Raw genomic sequence first — 18225 nt, forward strand, 5'->3', positions numbered from 1 at the left:
GATCCAGCTCAACAGGGAACAAGTGAGGTGACATAGACAACATTGAGTAAAACAACAGTGAAGTGAGCACAGTCAAGAAGTAAGATTATCGAGTCTGTTTGTTCGGTACGAGGCATTTGATAATGGCAGCAAGAATTAAATTAGTCATAATGAACAGTATCGAGTAGGGTTTGCAAACACTGAGAGCTCAATTGAATGTGCTATTTTAAAGGGTCAGCGCAGAGCTCAACTTCCTAAGCTTTAGTTTTCAATGACATAGTTTGCAATGCCAACATGGATGGTTGAGATATTGTATCATGCCCACCGATCAAACAGGGCTCAATTAAATGTGCTACTACTAGTAAAAGGGTCACAAGCAAATATACAAGAGATGCCACAGAGGGCGCAAGAGAAGTGACAGGGGAAAACGAATAGACGAGAGATGCCACAGAGGGCGCAAGAGAATCGAAGCAATGTGACATAGAATTAACAGTATGAAAGTTACAAAGAATGCGATACTAAATCTTCAAGTCTCATGGCCTCCTCGTTCATAGCATCATCTTCAGGACCATTCACGCTACCCTCGTCATCTCTGTCTCCATTGGATGCAGTCACTGTCTGGTCTGTAGGAAGACGATCACCTGTGTATCTGTCGAGTGCGTAAATTTGTTGGAGTCGCTTGCGATGGTTGTTGTTGACACGGTGGTGCTTGGCATACAATGTCTTCAACTCAGCTATGAATGGAGAATCTGGGTCATCAGTGAGGAGTGAATCAATAGCTTCCAACGTGGTCCTGTCCTCGTGCTCAACCCAACAATGTAAGTGTTTGATCTCGACGTTGAGCTGTACAATCTCTTCGTGTGATCGCACCAATTTGAAATACCTCACGGCCATCTCGCGATTAGCAGACACAGTCCATGGTTTTGTAAGGATATCGTGGCGTGAGTGTTTCAGAACCGAAAATTCACCGAGGGATGCGTAACCGACGATTTCAGTATAGTCGAGCACAGGACGTGGTGGATTTTGTAAGGGTGCGAGTCTATTGTACTTCTCCAAAGCCGTTCGGATGGCAGCCGAACATCGTGTGATGGCCTTTGAGATATACTTTCTCATCTTGTAGCCTATGGTAGTCCATGAGTACATCACTTATCTGAATGTCCAATAAGCACCTACCAGTGCCGGCAAGATTAGCCTTTGATAACTCAAAAAGACGCCGAACAACTAAGCCCTCCAATTCCTCAACCGCATGAATGAATTGACGTTCCTGAGAATATCTGACTGCTTGGGTGTATTTTGGGTCATGCGGTAGCCACTGCTCCGTAATGCTGTGACAATGCTTGAAATCTTCGACAACATTCAATTGCAGCTCATATTTGCATAGCGCAGATGCATGCTCAGATTCGAATGCTCCGGAATTGTTGCGAGCGGTGGCATTGAGGCCAGATGTGCGAGTGAAATTTGTGGGAGTGTACGTCAGAAAGGGCACGGAAGTAAGACGGCCATATGTTTCTCTAAAACATGCAATGAGAACTACACAAGTAAACAGGGCACAAAGACGAACTCCGCATATTGAAGCTTCTCAAGCTGTTCAACATAAGCCACTACAATTGCATCCGAAGTAGGTTCCGTAGCAACCTTGCTGAGATACTCAAACTCCTCATTTCGCCAGTTTACGAAGTCTGCATCCGTAAGATCATGGAGCTGCTTGAATTCCTCGAGGACGGGTGTGTTGGTCTCAATGATCTGAAGAGCTTGAACATAGTTGTTGTAAAGAAATGCGCCTGAAATAGTCAGAAAAAAATTGCTGTTGGGCGCTCAAAAAGACATACCAAGGTCTGAGTACCGGTCCATGTCCCACTGATCAAAGTGGAGGTCGAGGAACTGCATCCAATGGAAGTATGATGCATGTCGGATCAAAATTGCAGCACTGTTTGAACTAGCGAAGATGCGTTCACAAGTCTCGAGATCTTCAAGTCCTAGACCATTGAGATACAAAGGGTGATTCTGAAGCTGACAGCGGCGGTCATGAGAAAAGCTGTGGAAGGCGTTTACAACAACCTGTAGATTTAGTCCAGCTGCCTTGACTCCAATAGAACTTGTCGCGATTGTTTTGCAAGATGAGCATGCAATATCGTGTCCGATAGCCTGATCCGCGCCGCAGACGTCGAGCAGTCTGTTGACTGTGGCCAGACCATATTTTGCGCTGTTGGATGATTAGCGTAGTACAAACGAGAGTTAAAACACGTACAGTTCACCGCTGTGTTTCATTTCAGTTACACTTTCGATGAGCCCATGACGACACGCTAAAAGAAAAATCCCTGTCTGGTCAAACACAGTAATTTTATCATTGTCCACAGCCTTGGCTGCAGTCCAGTTCTCTGTGCAAGTGCTCGATATCGTTGATTCTACCGTGGAGGATTCACCGGTTCGACACCGAACGTCATCCTTGAATTGGTCTACCTCGGCCTCGGAAATAAAATACCGGCTCTGAAATAGGCGCGGATCAGCTAATCCTGACCCGTCCAATCGCTTGGCTGAGAAATTGCCGTCCATCGCGTGAAGACGTGCTGGTGACAATAATGACTCATTAGGTTGCTGTAAAATTGATTTAATTATATCTACATATTTGAGAATGGAGCGTTACCTTGAATGTACAGGAAGGACAAGAACCATTGATCTGCCAGGTATTGGGATCTCTGCCCAAGATCCGGTCAACGCGACTCCGAATTTCCTGCAAGATTTGTAGATAGATATCGAACGCATCAGAAAATTGATTGCGAAACTGTCGAAAATATGTAATCTGTATAGTAAGTGAGTACGACATCATACATAACACGCTACAACACTTACATCATGAAGTGCGCACAAAACCTTCGTGATCGCTTGGATACTAAATGAAGATTGACGTCGTCGTATTTGGTGATATAGTTCGAGGCATTCGATGCGAATAGCGATAGTCGGCCGTAGTGGGGAGCACCCCAAAAGTCCCATGCGAAGGAGGGCTGCATTCGCTGGTTCATTAGGACGCTGCTGGATGGTGATGGCACGTGCAAAACCTTTGAATGTGGTTGAGTGTAAGTAAGGGCCATGTATTGAAGGAATGAAACCTTACCGGAAATTCCAACAACATCAACGTGAAACATGTTAGACGCAATGGTATTGTCTTCATCAGTTGGCGCTTCATGTCTCCATGCCAAGTAGCCATCAACAAGGGTGGGCATCTGCTCCTTCCAAGCGGCATTGGCATGCTGGCGACGTTTTGTTCGGGTCCGCACATCAATGCGCCCACGTATAGGAGGTTCCCTAGAGATAAATGTTAGATACCTATGTAGAGGGGGGAAAATGCTTACCGTTCTTGAGAGCATGTCTTGAAAAATTCAGACAAAAGCGGACCACCCACAGGCTCGTCCTCAGCGAACTCATTTATGCTATCATCAACAATCTCGCCTCCAAAGTCCATGGTCTCCAAGGAATCTTGCCCAGCCTCCAACTCAGCTTCAGCGAGCAGCTCCTGCATGCGTCTAGAATTGTCTGATGAAAGTGAGCAAGAGACCATCATGAGAATAAGTGACATACCTCGAATCTGGCGCTGTTCTCACTCCCTGCGAAGCTGCGACTCTCGTATTTGAGAGAGCGATGATCTGGAAGTACAAAGATCCATGGAACTACTGAGAAGAGTCATGGTAACTCTCGACGATGTTGACATCCGTTTTCTCGGGGGAACCATGATGGTGGTAGTGTAGAACCTGAGCAAGGGACATGTCGCATGAAGAGTAAAAGCAAGCGCCGGCAAAGACCGATCAACACGAGGTTGGAGCAATCAAAAGGAGCGGCATGAGAATGTCATCGCGTCCATTGAGAGAGCGAGCGATGGTCCATAGGATCCCGAAAACCAAAAGATCGGCTAGAGTTGGGAGAGGGATGAGCGGGATAGTGAGCACGTCGTCAAGGACGATGTGGAGATGGAAAGAGAGGGGCGTGGGAACCATCAGAAGGCGTAGCAGCAGTGTTGTAAGGGAGATATCCGGGGAGATGACAAATCAATAGCCTGATATGTTATTTATATTATATATATGTTATTTACCCGCCCTCTTAATATTCCTGAAGTCACTGCTGATTGTTGCAGCTATCGCTGAAGTACTGCAGTGTAGGTTTGCCCCCCTCGTTAGTAACAAATATGTTATACTATGTATGTTACTAACAAGTGTGGGAATAGGTGTCACTCAGGTGCAGTCAAGTAGGGGATCAGGGTGCTGGCGCATTCTTTGAATACTATGTTGCAAATACCGTCCAGGGCCTGGGGCCTTATATCTGCTGAGTCGAGTGATGGTGCAAGAGATTTGTTCCGGATTGATGGGAGGGAGCTGTTCTACCGGGTCAGGGTAGACGGCATCTAAGGGAACAGAATCAGCAACAAGGGGGGGAGGAAAGAAGGACTTAGCTATTAGAAGACTCTTATCGTCATTGGTGAAGGCTTCAACGATAGTCCCATCTGGTCTAGTAGAGGTGAGGGTTGGAACTCGCGTTTTTCCTCTGTCACGAGGCTCAGAGGAGATGTAGTGGTTTGCCATCCAAATGTTGTTGCCTTCAATATCCTCGAGCCATTCTATCCAGTGTTGTTCCTTGGTGGTGGTGATCTCTTCCACGTAGTGATTCTTGGCGATCTTATGTTCTTCATGACAGGAGACCCCTCATTAGGTAGGAGAGCTGGCTGAGCTCTGTAACGCAGTTCCGGAGTACAGTGAGGCGTCAGGTCCACCAGCGCTTAGAGTGAGGACACGGATTTGAGAAGGGGACACAGCTTTCGATGGCGCTGGTTATGGAGCAGGTCAGATGCAGAGCTGCATCTTGAAATTTGTCCTTAGATGCCAGAGGTTGAGCCGGTCATGTAGTGATGAGGCCATCAAGGCATTTTTTGAAAGCTTCCCAGTTCACTTTGCGCCAATTCTGCCTTGGTTCCACCTTGATGTGTGGGGTGTCGAGCTCTAGGACAGTTAAAATGGGGACATGGTCTGTCTTGGGGCCGCTTCGAGAGGGGTCCATATCACAGGAGATGAGTGCATCTAGAAGCTGCTCCATGCCTGAAGACATTATTGGGGCGGGTCCAATTGCCAGTACTGGTGGATTGAAGGGTTCGGCATCCCACATGGTAGTAACTGTAACATTCCATAATCAGCAATGAGGTCTATTAACGGATGAGTGGCAGGATAATTGAAAATGTGGCTATTACAGGTCTCTTCCCAGAGAGGGTGGTGTCGGTTGAAGTCTCTGAGCCATAACATATGGTCATTGTCGGCGGACTTGATGGAGGCGAGGTTGGACGCTAGAAAGGAGTCGATTGCAGTTAGAGTAATGGGTGAATTGCCATCGTTATAGATATTAAATATGGTACAGCATCCATAGGGGCCTGAGAGTTGGATGATTATGACGTCCGAGGACTGGAATAATATTTGCTTCCAGGAATTGGTATCTAGCAAGGCACTGATTAATGTGATAGCTCGGGTCTTGCTCTGAGGTTGGGTGTAGTGTAGTGTTGGATAAAGAATGTGCCAGTGATGGTTCGCGCTGGTATTGCAGCAGGAAGTTGATGTGAGGCTCCTGTATAGCTATAACATCCCATTCTGCGATGTTGGGGTCATTAAGGAGTGAGGCTTGGGCCGTCGGAGAGTTGTTAAGATTTTGCTGCCAGATGCGGAGTCTTATGGTATTGTCGTCAGTTTGTTCAGACATTGGCAATGGGGGTGAAGGATGGGGGTAGACTATCGGGAGAGTCAAAAGAAACGAGGGCAGCAGAGGTGGAAGAGGAGGAGGAGGAGGAGGAGGAGGAGGGTTCTGCGGTATCAGGCGAGTCTCCATTTCCAAAGTACAAAGGGGGGTATATTTCGTTCAGGAGCACTGCCGATTGAGCCTGGAAGTCGTAATGAGGTTCGGGACTGGGATGGTTTTGGGAAGGGGTAGGGCGATGTGGGAAGTTGATGGTGGCTTGGCGGAGGTTGGCGTTTACTAGGCGTTGGGGGCAGGGGCGAGGTGAGGTTGATATTGGGGGGGCGGAAGGCGGTTGAATGGCGTGGGTCCACGCTGATTCCATAGGGAAATAGGGCATCCTGTTCTCAGGGTATTTCTCATCCAGTGGTTCGCATCTGCAGATGAAGTCTGGGCATTTCCTGCTCCAGCTCGTGTGAGTTGGGCTATTGCAGTTGATGCAATGGGTGGTGTGGTACATGGTGCATTGAGTGGATCGATGTTTCCCGCTGCAGGTGCCACATACATCAAGCAGGGCAGAGCAGTTGCAGGCGATGTGACCATAGCATTGGCATTTTGCGCAATGAATCGGTTCCCTCTTGTCCTTACATACTCCGAATCTTTCATTCTCGATGCAAATGCCATCTCACAGTATATCATTGGCAATAGGTGCCTCAATGACCTGGAGAATGGCAAAGGCTTTTCGCTGTTCCTGGGTTCGGTGAAGGGGGGGTTTAATCCATCTGATAGTGGCTAAGGAGTTGGCAGGTAGGTTGTTTTTGTTCTTGATCTTGCGTAGGAATCCTTCATGTTCGATCTGCATTTGAATAGGTAAGTACAAGAGTACAAGAGCGAAGGTGTATTTACAGAACAATACTGTGGTGTCAAATTGTTCTTCTAACAGAGCTCTGCCGATAGAGTCTTGTAGCCATGAGGCTAGACTTTCACTTTCGAGTTCAACAAGGATTCCTCCGTTACAAAGGGAGTGGACTGCCTTGATATTGCTGAGGGGGGTGGAGTCATTGCGGATGTTGGATAAGGCATCTTTCAATTTCTTTGCGATGTCAGAGTTGGATGTGTTAGGTGGGAAGAGGGTTTCACCTGGACGAGGGTCCAGCAAGATTTTGAATGCGTGTATTGCTGCTCAACCAATTGCTTGGTCAACTGACGGGGGGAGGTGGGAGGCCGTGATCATACTGTAAGATGGTTGCATGGAAGGTTGTGAGAGAGTCTGTGGTGGGAGAGTTTGGGGTGGGGCAGGGTGAGTCAAAAGTTGCGTCGATAAGAGGTTGATTCACTCTTGTGTAGAGTCTAGGGATGGGGATAGTGCCTTTAACATTTTCTGACATTCTTTGACCGATGCCTGAAGTTCGTTTGCAGCCTCATCAATGCGGTTGGCTGTGACCTTCGTGTCATTCTCTTTTTCTTCTTGTTCGTTTTTAAGCATGTGACACATGCATTCTGCATCTCCAATAGTGGAAGCGAGTGATTCTCCCGTTTGTTGGATGGAGGCCTTCACGTGCTCCGAGGCATCGTGTATGTTTCCCGTTTGCAGATTGATGTTTGCGATTACTTGGTCAATTAATTGCGGGGCTAGTGTGGATGAGAGGTGTATGGCCACAGCTTCCGCTATTTCACATGCGGTGTGCTTCTTCAGTATGAACGCAACTGCCCGGATCGCCATATTGACTGGAAGTGGGGTAGTGGCTGACATTTGGGTGATATGAAAGAGTATGGACGATAGGTGAGTGAGTGTAAAGGGTTGGTCTTCCTGGCAGAGTAGTTTGGCCGATAGGTAGGATTCTGCGCTCGTGGTGTCCATTACTATACTGGCCATTGATTCAATGTTGGCAGTCATAGTGGGGCTTCTGGTTGTGTTGCGGGTGTTGGGGCCGGCACCTGGGGTTGGGGAGTTTGTTCTAGGTGGATCGTTTCCTGATCCATTGCTGGATTTCGCTGGGGGCATATTAGTTGAGGACTGTAAGAGAATATGTATCTAGTAGATGTTTTTTGGGGGTTTTGATTGTTTTTCTAAGAGGGAATTTCAAGGTTAGAGTCACTGTTGGGCGGCTTTGATGCCGTTGGGCACAGTGTGCTGGAGGGGTTTCTGGGGTCTTTTTGGGGTGCCACTTAGTGTGAGACTAAGAAGCGATCAGGGGGAATACTTGATAGGGGCGGGGAAGTAAGGAGAAGACTTAGAGCACAGCTCTAAGTCAGAGCGGAGGGTCGGAGGTGACAACAAGATGAAACTTGTGTCCAGAGGAGGCAAGGTCCTACTGAGAATTCTCACAAGGAGTAACTGCAAGAAGACAAGTAATATTAAGACTGGGGAAAATATCTAAGTACAGGATATGTTATATACTTCTAAGTATGAGGCAGTAATCAAGATAACTATGTTGTAAAGCTATGTACCAAGGATATAATTTGTAAGTACTTACACAGGCGAAGACATAAGTCAGAGCAGATATCAATATGTACACATCGGATCAGTGATAGGGCGGTAAGAGGAATTACCGGTGATCCGGAAGTAAGGGTCTATGTACCGAAGGGGAAAGTATATATCTAAAAGGGGAAAGCGGTTCCAGTTGAATGGAGACATTATGGAAGGGGACCGGTTGGGCGGTCGAGCGGAAGCATAGGAGCAGAATGCAGACTGTGATTGGATGGAGCGGAGGATGGATGGAGAGGAGGTGGTCAGAAAGCAGGAGTGGATATTAATATTGGAGCGGTCAGGATCAGGTATATGACACCCCTCCAGAGAGAACCCAGCTCTCTCTCTCTCTCTTCTCATTCAACCTTCTTAAGCAAATTGGTTGTTCATTGCCTCATCAATGGGGAAGTCATTCTGTGAGTCAATTGGCATCTCAAGTGGAGTGGTTAGGTCAGGCACTTGAGCAGTAGAAGCAGCAGGGGGTGGTGAGGGTGGTTCTTGAAGCAGACGCACTAGGAGCCGTGAGTGTAGGAATAGTCACCTTCCCTAACCCCTTTCTAAAGAGCTTGCACTCGTTCTTCTTCTCATAGTTCTGCATCTTTTTCCTCTGCTGCTGCTGTTTCGGTGATTTGCTTGCGTTGGACCACTGTGGAGCTGGCGAATATGCCAAAGCATCTCGTTGACCTGATCTATTCGATCAGCGGTCAAGGAAACAGTTTATTCTTTGTCATCGACAAGATCAGACATCTGAATGGCGGTCCCTTCAGACACAACCTGCCCCATGGCCTCGTCCAGATAGGAGGCCTTGGATTCTAGACTGGGCTCACTGTTGAATGCATCAATGAAATGGTCATATACGATTTTACACATCATGCAAATTTCCAGTTCCACTCCTCTACCAGTACTAACAGCTATTAGATCAGTTGTATTCTTCCTCAAACAACATGTAATAGATGAAATCTCAGGTAGCAGCAGCTCAAAAAATTACCCAGTCGGTAGCCCAACAGGTATCAGAATCAGTCACCACGAAACTAGTCGATCACGTCATTGCAGCAATAGCTCCACAAGTAGCTCGTCTACTCATGACCTCCAAAAACCTGGAAAATATGATTCAGAAGACAGAACTAATCAAACCCCTACTGCCAGAAACAAACCCAGCCGAAGCAACTTCTGCCCAATTATCCCAACTTACCCCCAAAATCTTAGACCATATCATGGCCGTCATGGCCCCACAGCTAGAACAACTCTCCTCAACATTCAACTTGCTATCCCACTCCCTGGAAGAAGTTGTCAAAACACGCCAGAAAATCGACGAACGTGTAGACCTAGACCGAGACATCAATGCAGCAGCAGACCAAATCACAAATGCAACAGACATATATAGCGCCATTGAAGACTGTCACACCTCTATCAACCTCCTCATCCCCTCGCTTGAATTGACACAGGAATATATCCACTCACTCTCAATGCAGCTCCTGACTCAACCCAACCCCTCCCCACCTACTGCCTCAAAACTGCCATTATTCAGCAAAATCACAACAGCCTATACCATAGACCCAATGATAAGGCTACACACCTCCTGCAGCAGCCCACCAAATTTCCAAGTTTTTGCTCATCAAACCCACCTGCCCCCAAACACAGCCAGCAGAACTCACCATCAGATACCCCCAATAGATGAAGCCCTAGCAAGGGCCACCTTACGCGCTAGACAAATCCTCTTAGACCCCATACCCGGCAACCTAGTCTTCCCTCTTGATATCAGCCATGAAGATACCCTAAGCAAGATCCACACCACCATTCAAACCACCCTCACCCAACAACCATGAAGACAATATCACAGCCCTGTTACAGCTACAAAACGGGGGACTCATCGTGGAACTGGACAGCGAAGAGACAGTAATCAGACTAAAAGACAACCATACCCAAAAGAAATTCCTCCAAGCACTAAACTTCTCAGTAACGCTCAAGGACCAAACCTACACTCTGGTGGTGCAGTATGTACCTGTCAACCTGCTCATAGAACAACCAGGCCTCCTCTGACTGCTAGAAGGTAAGAACTTATTGGAGGACAACTCACTCGTCTCCATGTGCTGGATGTAGTGTTTGAAAGTTCAGTTGTGCAACCTGAAAAAGACTGCAACTGGACTGGACTTTTGGCAGGTTGCAACCAGGCACAGGTTGCGGTTGCCTCTGTTGGAAAATATGGACCGAACTGCTAAAAGCCGGTTGCAACTGGTCCTATGCACAACCGGTTGCCCTGGGAATGTAGAGCTTGATTGGGCGATAATTTCAGTCTCTTATATCTCTCAAACAGATAAAAACCTGAGGGAGATATGATTATTACAAGAAAATGCCACATAACTCACTTAAGAATGTATCAAAAGGCTTATATCTTAACCAAATGGTAACATTATGACATGATATGACCTACCATTACCTACTATGCACTAGTACTACAACTTTTATTGACACTGCAAGCATAAAAATGACTTTTGAAAGTTTCATATTTTACTGACCTTGGTCTGAGTTGGTTGGGGGGCATGATTTTGTAATTTTTAAGGTTGTGCTCAAGGGAAGAGTAACTCAAAGAACTTGGCTTCAGCTCGTGCGCTGCGCCCCTTACCCGAGTATGTGCCCTTAATTTCCAAGAGGTAGAAGGGAAGTCTGACAGAAGTCCGGGTAAGTCCGGAGGTCAGACACAAGGGGAGTTCAGCAGGACTCCGGAAGGCTAGGAGTAAATAGAGTAAATGGAGTAAGGCTACTTTGGAAAGGTCCAGAGTAGAACCAGAACAGAGATAGACTACCGTAAGGTAGAGCTGGAGATATAGTCTTAAGGAATAAACCCAAGACTCAGAGGTGGACAAGAGATCAGACTCAAGTCTGGAGAAACAGGAATGAGCAGGAACTAAGATGATATTTGAACTGAGGAGGTACAGAGTTTTACAGGAGTTTATATACTGTAGATATCATGTAACTAATCAGTCAGCAAAGTAAAAGCTATGCCCAAAGCATATGGAAAGTGTCATATACCAGATCTGAGCACCTCCAATACCACCTGTGAATATACCCACCCCTAGTCCGACCCTCTGTTTCCCTGTCCACTCCATTCCTCCTTCCCCAACAATGCACGAAGTGCATCTCAGCAGGATTAGCCCCACTACCTCCGCCCAACCCTGTTCCACTCTTCCGACACTACCCCTATGTTCTCCGACACCATACCCCTTCCATCTGACCCTATCTGGGGTTCCACTGCTCCGCCCTATCGGTCTGCCTGATCCTACTCCTACTCGCTCCACTTTTCCGACCCGCTCAGTTCTGCTCATCTTGTCCCACCCGACTATTAGTCCGTCCGACTGCCTCACCGGTCCACTCCTAGACTAGGAACCACTCAACTGGTCCTATCCCCGTTTAGTATCATAGTTCTGCTTTTCGGATCACCGGTAATCCCTATACCCTAGCGATTCTGATCTGTCGCGTACATACTGTTCCCCAAGCCTTATTCTTGTATGTCTCAGTCACCCTATTGTAATCCTGTACACTCAGCACATAGCCTTCTGCTATGCTATGCTCACCACTTAGAGTATATAAACATATGTACATTTGTCTATAAATACTCAGTCTGAATATTACCTTTTCTAAGCCCTGCTCTTCTGTTCTTTGACTTGGGCCTGATCCTAGTCAACTCCTGTTAGCTGGCCTAGGGGATTGACTCCCTAGGCCAGCTACCCTCCGATCCTCCACTCCTCCATTCCCCTGTTCCCCCCGTTTCCCTGTTCCCCCATTCCCCCATTCCCCCATTTTCCCTGTTCCCCCAATCCCCTGTTCCCCTGTTCCTCTGCTTGTCCGACTTCCCATGCATCAGAGCTAAACCCCGCACTCTCACATCCGTCCCCTCCGTTCCACTCTGCTTTGGACTTCGTCCAAGCAGTCCCTTCCACTCTGCTTCTACTGTTGGTTCCGACCACAGCAGTCTCCTGCCTCCCTCCTGTCGGGTGGAACAACCCCCACCCAACTTTCCTGCGCTCACCTAGTAGTCTGTCGGTCCTCCTTCAGAGGACCCCCATTCCGACGTCCTGTCAGAACTCATAGAACTCATGTTGGACTACATTCCGAAATTAGGGGCATGTACTCGGGTAAGGGGCACAGCGCACAAGCTGAAGCCAAGCCCCTCAGACTCGGCTTTACCCCTGAGCACGGTCTTAACCGAAAGTCTATTAGTAAGTATACAATGGATCAATAAGCAAGGTGGAAAGGTGTACAACCAGTAGCTGGAGAGCAGTATTCTAAAAGGAGATAGGTGTGAGTCCGGAGATGAAAATGGAGTGCTGAATGGAGAACAGGATGGAGACCCAGACTTTCATAGGGGAGAATCCAGAATTCCAGGACCAGAGGTACAGGATATGACAGTAATGCTCATAACTCACTCAATTTTCATCAGCTTAGAATGTATAAGAGATAGAAATTATCAGGTGATCAAGCTCTACATTCCTAGTGCAACCAGTCGTGAGTAGGACCAGTTGCAACTGGTTTTTAGCGGTCCAGTCCAGTTTTTTTTCATTTCTTGAAATAAAAAGACCGGTTGTGGTTCAGTTGCATCCAAATATGGTAAAAAACCGGACCAGACCGGACTTTCAATCACTAGCTGGATCAAAGCACTGCACAAACACCTGCCCACCCAGATGATGGCCTTTGCTCTACTCCAAGTAAATGACACAGTGACGGCCAACAAACTAATCAAGGAAGGTATCTACATTGACTGATACCTGATTTGGGTCAAGAAAGACAAGAAGGAACCCATCCGATGTGCCAAATGTCAACTCTATGGCCACATCGCCTGCAATTGTAGTGCAAGCAGATATTCATGCAGAACATGCGCTGACAATCACTGAACAACTGACTGCAATGCCTACAAAACTTTCCAATTGTCATATACCAGATCCGAGCACCCCCAATACCACCTGTGAACATCCCCACAACTAGTCCAACCCCCTGTTTCCCCGTCTGCTCCATCCCTCCTTCTCTGACAATGCACAAAGTGTGTCTCAGCAGGACTAGCCCTGCTACCTCCACCCGACTCTATTCCACTCCTCCAACACTACCCCTATTTTCTCCAACACTATTTCCTGTACCTCCGGATCCGGAAGTCTGGATTCTCCCCTATGAAGGTCTGGGTTTCCATCCTATTGTCCACCTGGCACTCCGCTTTGCTTACTGATCCGTCCATTTGCACTTCATTTCCGACCTCATTTCCTTGATCCGTTGCACACTTACTAATAGACTCTCCATATGCTTCAAATATAGCTTTTACTGTGCTGACTGATTACTTACATGATACCTACAGTATATAAACTCCTGTAGAACTCCAGAACTCCTCAGTTTGAATATCACCTTAAATTCCTGCTCATTCCTGCATCTCTGGACTTGAGCTTTGTCTTCTGTCAATCTCTGAGTCTTATGATTGATTCCTTTCACTGTACCTCTGACTCTCATCTTAGTTCTGCTCATTCCTGCTTCTCTGGACTTGAGTCTGATCTCCTGTCCACCTCCGAGTCTTAGGGTTAATCCTTAAGACTCTACCTCCAGCTCTACCTTAGGGTAGTCTACCTCTGTTCCGTTTCTACTCTGGACTTGTCCGAAGTAGTCTTACTCTATTCGCTCCTAGCCTTCCAGAGTTCTGCTGAACTCCCCCTGTGTCTGACTCCAGACTTACCTGGACTTCCGTTGGACTTCCCCTCTGTCTCTCAGAAATTAAGGGCACATACTTGGGTAAGGGGCGCAGCACACAAGCTGAAGCCAAGCCCTTTTGAGTTGCCTTTCCCTTGAGCACGACCTTAACACCAATGCACCAGCTGTCGTAATGACAATTACACCAGTTGGAGCAGATCATGACCGGAATTTGAATGAACTCAACACTAAGTACCCCAAAAAATCTTTGCCTTATTTCCCTACATGCGAAGCCTGGACTCACATGAGCGAGATATGAGCATTACAAAAAAGGGTTCCCAAACTGTGCCCTGCATGCAAGTCAAATATGCAATGTCATTATCATGCTTGGGCTTCTTGATGAAATATGTGCTGCTCGTCAAGGCAATTATATAGCTAGTTTTATCTTGTCAATAGGGTAAGATATAAGTAAGATATAAGCTTGACAAAAAATCATTATCAGGCTTGTCTTTGAAAAATAAAAGTTGTTATAAGGCTTAGGTGTCTCAATGCTAATGGTAGTCCTAGTCTAGGTAAGTCTGTAGCTAGTCATATCTTGTCAAACACTCAAGGTTTGGGTAAGTTATAAGCCAATCTTTGATTTTCATGCTGATATCAACCATTTTATGTGACCAAACCACTGTTTGAATCCCCTGATGGCGTGCTACAACCCTACAAGTCATTATCACCCTTAAGCTTCTTAATGAAAGTTGTAGTTCTAGTTAAGATGAGTCTATTGGTAGTCTTATCTTGCCAATCAGTTATCATTCAAGCAAGATATAAGCAAAATAAATCTGCAACATCAGTCATTTCAACCATTTCTAACATGTCTGATCTTTGTGCTAGTCTTAGAGCATGATAAATCATCAGGAGTTATCTAAATTTGATGTTCCCTACCATTTTTGAGGTCTATGAACACACTAGTAAAGGTTTTGAAGCTAAGAAATTAATCCCTGGCTCAGTGCCAACAAGCCTGAAAGCATGCCCCACTGGTTTATACAAGCCATTCTTAAAATGCTTATAACTTTCCCAAATCTGAACCATTTTTTAAGGTTGGACCACCAATATAATACCCCTGACGAGTACTACAACATAGGCTAGGGCTAGGGTTACAAAAGACTGGTGGCAACTGATCTGGACCGATTTTTATTGGTTTTTCGATTTTTGCCTTAGGGAGGCAACCGGCAACTGGACTGACCTGAGATGGAGGCACCCGGACTGTGAGAACAGTTGCAACCATTCAGGGTCCGGTCCAGTTGCCAGTCTTTTTGCAGTCTGGCAACTAGACTTTAAAACACTAGGTATAGGTCAAGGCGACCCTCTTTCAATGATCCTATACATTATATACAATGCTGACCTAGTGGATGTGGCCAAGAACCGTGGCAAGAACAAATCCACCCTAGCATTCGTAGATGACACTGCCTTCATTGTGATCAGATCCTCATTTCACAAAACTCACCTTGCTCTAACAGACATGCTGGAACGTGCTGGCGGATGTTACAAATGGTCTCTAGCACATAATTCAAAATTCAAAATGAGCAAGTTTGCTCTAATTGATTTCTCCATGAACAGAACCAAAGCACACACCCCAATGAATATCAGAGGTAACATCATCCATCCATCTGCTACTCACAAATTCCTAGGTGTTATACTAGATCAAGAATTACGCTGGAAGGCACACATCACCTATGCTATCACCAAGGGATCAGCCTACACACTTCAACTACACCGCCTCTCCTCTACCGCCTCTGGAATGCCAATGAAAATGATGAGACAGCTCTACCAAGCAGTAGCTATCCCTAAGATGCTATATGTGGCTGACATTTGGTTCACCCCAGCATATCTCTTTGGCTCAGACATGGCCCAAAGAAGCTCCTAGGTATTGCGAGAAAGATGACCTCAGTGCAGAGAATCACAGCCATAGGTATCATGGGTGCTATGAGAACCACTGTGACAGACCTGCTCAAAGCTCACACCAACCTTCTCCCTATAACCCTCCTCCTGCAGAACACATGTCATCGTGCCATCATTCAATTAGCCACTCATCCCCCAACCCACCCTCTCCACAAATGCACAGCCTCATGCTATGTCAGAAGACACCGCACATCCCTCCATCGGCTGACCAAGTCCTACAAGATCAACCCCGCAGAAATAGAGACTCACTGGAGCCATCCAACACCCTTCATACCAATGCCCATACTCAGTACACATTGCCAAAACCAAGGAGAAATCTATCTAAGAACAAGCCCAACTCACGGATAACATCCAGATCTACAGTGACAGCTCAGGGCATAATGGCAACATAGGGGCAGCAGCAGTCCTATTATGTGAAGGACGAGACCCTCGCATCTTCCATTATCATCTAGGCACTGATGAGGAACATACTGTCTATGAAGCAGAAGCCGTTGGACTCACTTTAGTAGCTCACCTCCTCTCCACTGAGTGTCATATCACATTCCCCACATCAATACTGGCAGACAATCAAGCAGTACTGAAATTCGGTGAGAGCACAACCCTGAAAGCTGGACACTACTTAGTTGAACATTTCAGACAAATGATGAGGACAATCCAAAGGAGCAACTGCAAACGAGGTTATGATGGAGCAGGAACTCCAGCCAATGTGAATGCAAGGGATGAGTTGGTTCTGTTCTAGTCTCTGTCTACTGCTACCTTCCCTTTTGTATGTTCTGCCTTACTAAGCTGCTCTAACCTCCATAAATCCCCTGACTCTGCACCCCCTTGATAGGGGGTGCCCCACTCCAAGTGCCCCCCTTGAAAAAACCCCGGCGGCAGTCCTCATCGCCCTTCACTAGTTGCTATCTCTTATCTACAAACATCCTTGTTCATCCTTCCGTTCATCTCCTCTCCTATGTGTTCTTCTCCTACTTCTGGTCCGGGGTCTCTCTCGTTCTCCTCTCTTTTGCTGTGGCTTCTATCATCTTGGTTTTCCTCGTCTGCTATTGTGTGCTCTTCTTGCACAATTTCAGCCTCTCTCGTTTTCCTCAACTGTTCCTCAAACGCTTGTTGTTCTTCAGCCAGTTTTGTCCCAGCCCTTGGCATAAATGCATGTAGGCGTCTGGTGTGGAACTCTCCTGCTACCGCTTCTCCCTTCAATGTTTCCAGTTTGTACGAGTTGCTTATTCGCATGGAGACTCAATGGGGTGGGGACCATTTGGGTAAGAGTTTGCACTTGGCTTTGAACGTGTAGTCGAGACTGCTATGATAAAATTGAACCAGTTGACCTTGACAGAGTATAACCTCACTGGGAGTGTGTTCTAAGACGTGTTTGTCAAATGCGGCTTTGCGTTTAATCGCATATTGCACTGCAGCATTATACCCATCAAGCTGTTGCTGCGCCACATATGCCATGTGGGTACTGACATCTGATGTGCATATTGCTGATGTGCTGTTGCTGAGGTCTGTGTGCGGTGTGTTGACGACTTGTCCGAGGAGCAATTCCTTTGGTGAGAACTTGAGAGCTGGGAGTATGCGGTGATTGAGGGCTGTGATGGTGTCTTCCAAGTGGTCCGGCCAATTGAGCGGGAGTATATCCCATGACAATCCTTCATAATCATCCTCACCTAAGTCTGGCACACATAGTCTCTTGAGAACGTGTAAGAGAATTTTGTTCATGCCTTCCACTAAGCCATTAATCCAGGGTTAGTATGCGGCAACAATGTGGGTATTACAGTTCCACTTAGTGCAGAATTCCTTCACGACTGTGTTGTTGAAGTGCTTGCCTCCATCAGACATGAAGGTTTCAGCCACTGTGAAATTCTGGAAGATTTGCATTAGCCCGTCGACCCTTGTCTTTGCCATTCCCGTGGACTTGTACTTGAACGCCCATATATGTTGCGAAAAGGTGTCCAAATACACTCCCAGCATGTTGTGTCCTCTAGCTTTGGGTAAGGTGAGGTAATTGCCTACTAGAAGTTCGAATGGGTGTCAACGTGTTATCGGCTCTAGCAAGGAATGAAGATGGGGCGCACCAAAGTTCTTACACTTGCTGCAGTCGCCTATTGCTGCCATGATAGAGTCATCTAACTTCAGGCTGTGTATCCAGTCCGTTAACGCAATCTTGATAGCATCCTGACCCCAGTGTCCTCCTTTGGCATGTTGTCTTGTCACTAAGTCCTGTGCCTCCTTTTGGGAAACACATTCAACCTTGCTTCGTGCCCTGACTGCAGTACCACCTCATAGTCTCCAAAGCTTTTTGTCTTGGACTAGGTACTGTGATGCCCTGTGCTGTGCTCGTTTCCGGTCTCGGATGTCTTTTCCGCGATCAATTTGCAGCATTGCCTCGATAACCTCCAGAAACACTGGTTCTTCAGCGAACCTTTGCATGAGCTGTGCGGCTACAGAATTGTCCA

At 46.8% G+C, this 18225-nt stretch overlaps 4 protein-coding genes across 4 annotated transcripts; 1 reads left to right on the forward strand and 3 right to left on the reverse strand.

Annotated features, from left to right (window-relative positions):
- Positions 1-480: 480 nt before the first annotated feature.
- Positions 481-3122, reverse strand: EDB91DRAFT_1239967 (uncharacterized protein; the record flags this gene model as incomplete). Its single annotated transcript, XM_041321931.1, has 6 exons — positions 481-1100; positions 1153-1490; positions 1541-1760; positions 1995-2182; positions 2228-2466; positions 3108-3122. 6 exons carry the CDS (start codon positions 3120-3122, stop codon positions 481-483), a joined length of 1620 nt encoding a protein of 539 aa, XP_041170535.1.
- A 1947-nt stretch (positions 3123-5069) lies between these two features.
- On the reverse strand, positions 5070-5552 carry EDB91DRAFT_1062764 (uncharacterized protein; the record flags this gene model as incomplete). The annotated part of the gene is made up of 1 exon (XM_041314552.1): positions 5070-5552. A coding segment is annotated over one exon (483 nt), but the record flags the coding sequence as incomplete, so codon positions are not given.
- Positions 5553-6367: 815 nt separating this feature from the next.
- EDB91DRAFT_1062758 (uncharacterized protein) lies at positions 6368-6721 on the reverse strand (the record flags this gene model as incomplete). The annotated part of the gene is made up of 1 exon (XM_041314550.1): positions 6368-6721. A coding segment is annotated over one exon (354 nt), but the record flags the coding sequence as incomplete, so codon positions are not given.
- Positions 6722-9234: 2513 nt separating this feature from the next.
- Positions 9235-9978, forward strand: EDB91DRAFT_1255165 (uncharacterized protein; the record flags this gene model as incomplete). The annotated part of the gene is made up of 1 exon (XM_041323930.1): positions 9235-9978. One exon carries the CDS (start codon positions 9235-9237, stop codon positions 9976-9978), a length of 744 nt encoding a protein of 247 aa, XP_041170538.1.
- Between the last annotated feature and the right edge of the window lie 8247 nt (positions 9979-18225).

Source organism: Suillus paluster (genome assembly GCF_016628075.1).
Source record: "Suillus paluster strain FC165 chromosome Unknown EDB91scaffold_129, whole genome shotgun sequence".
In the NCBI taxonomy this organism is placed as follows: Eukaryota; Fungi; Basidiomycota; class Agaricomycetes; order Boletales; family Suillaceae; genus Suillus; species Suillus paluster.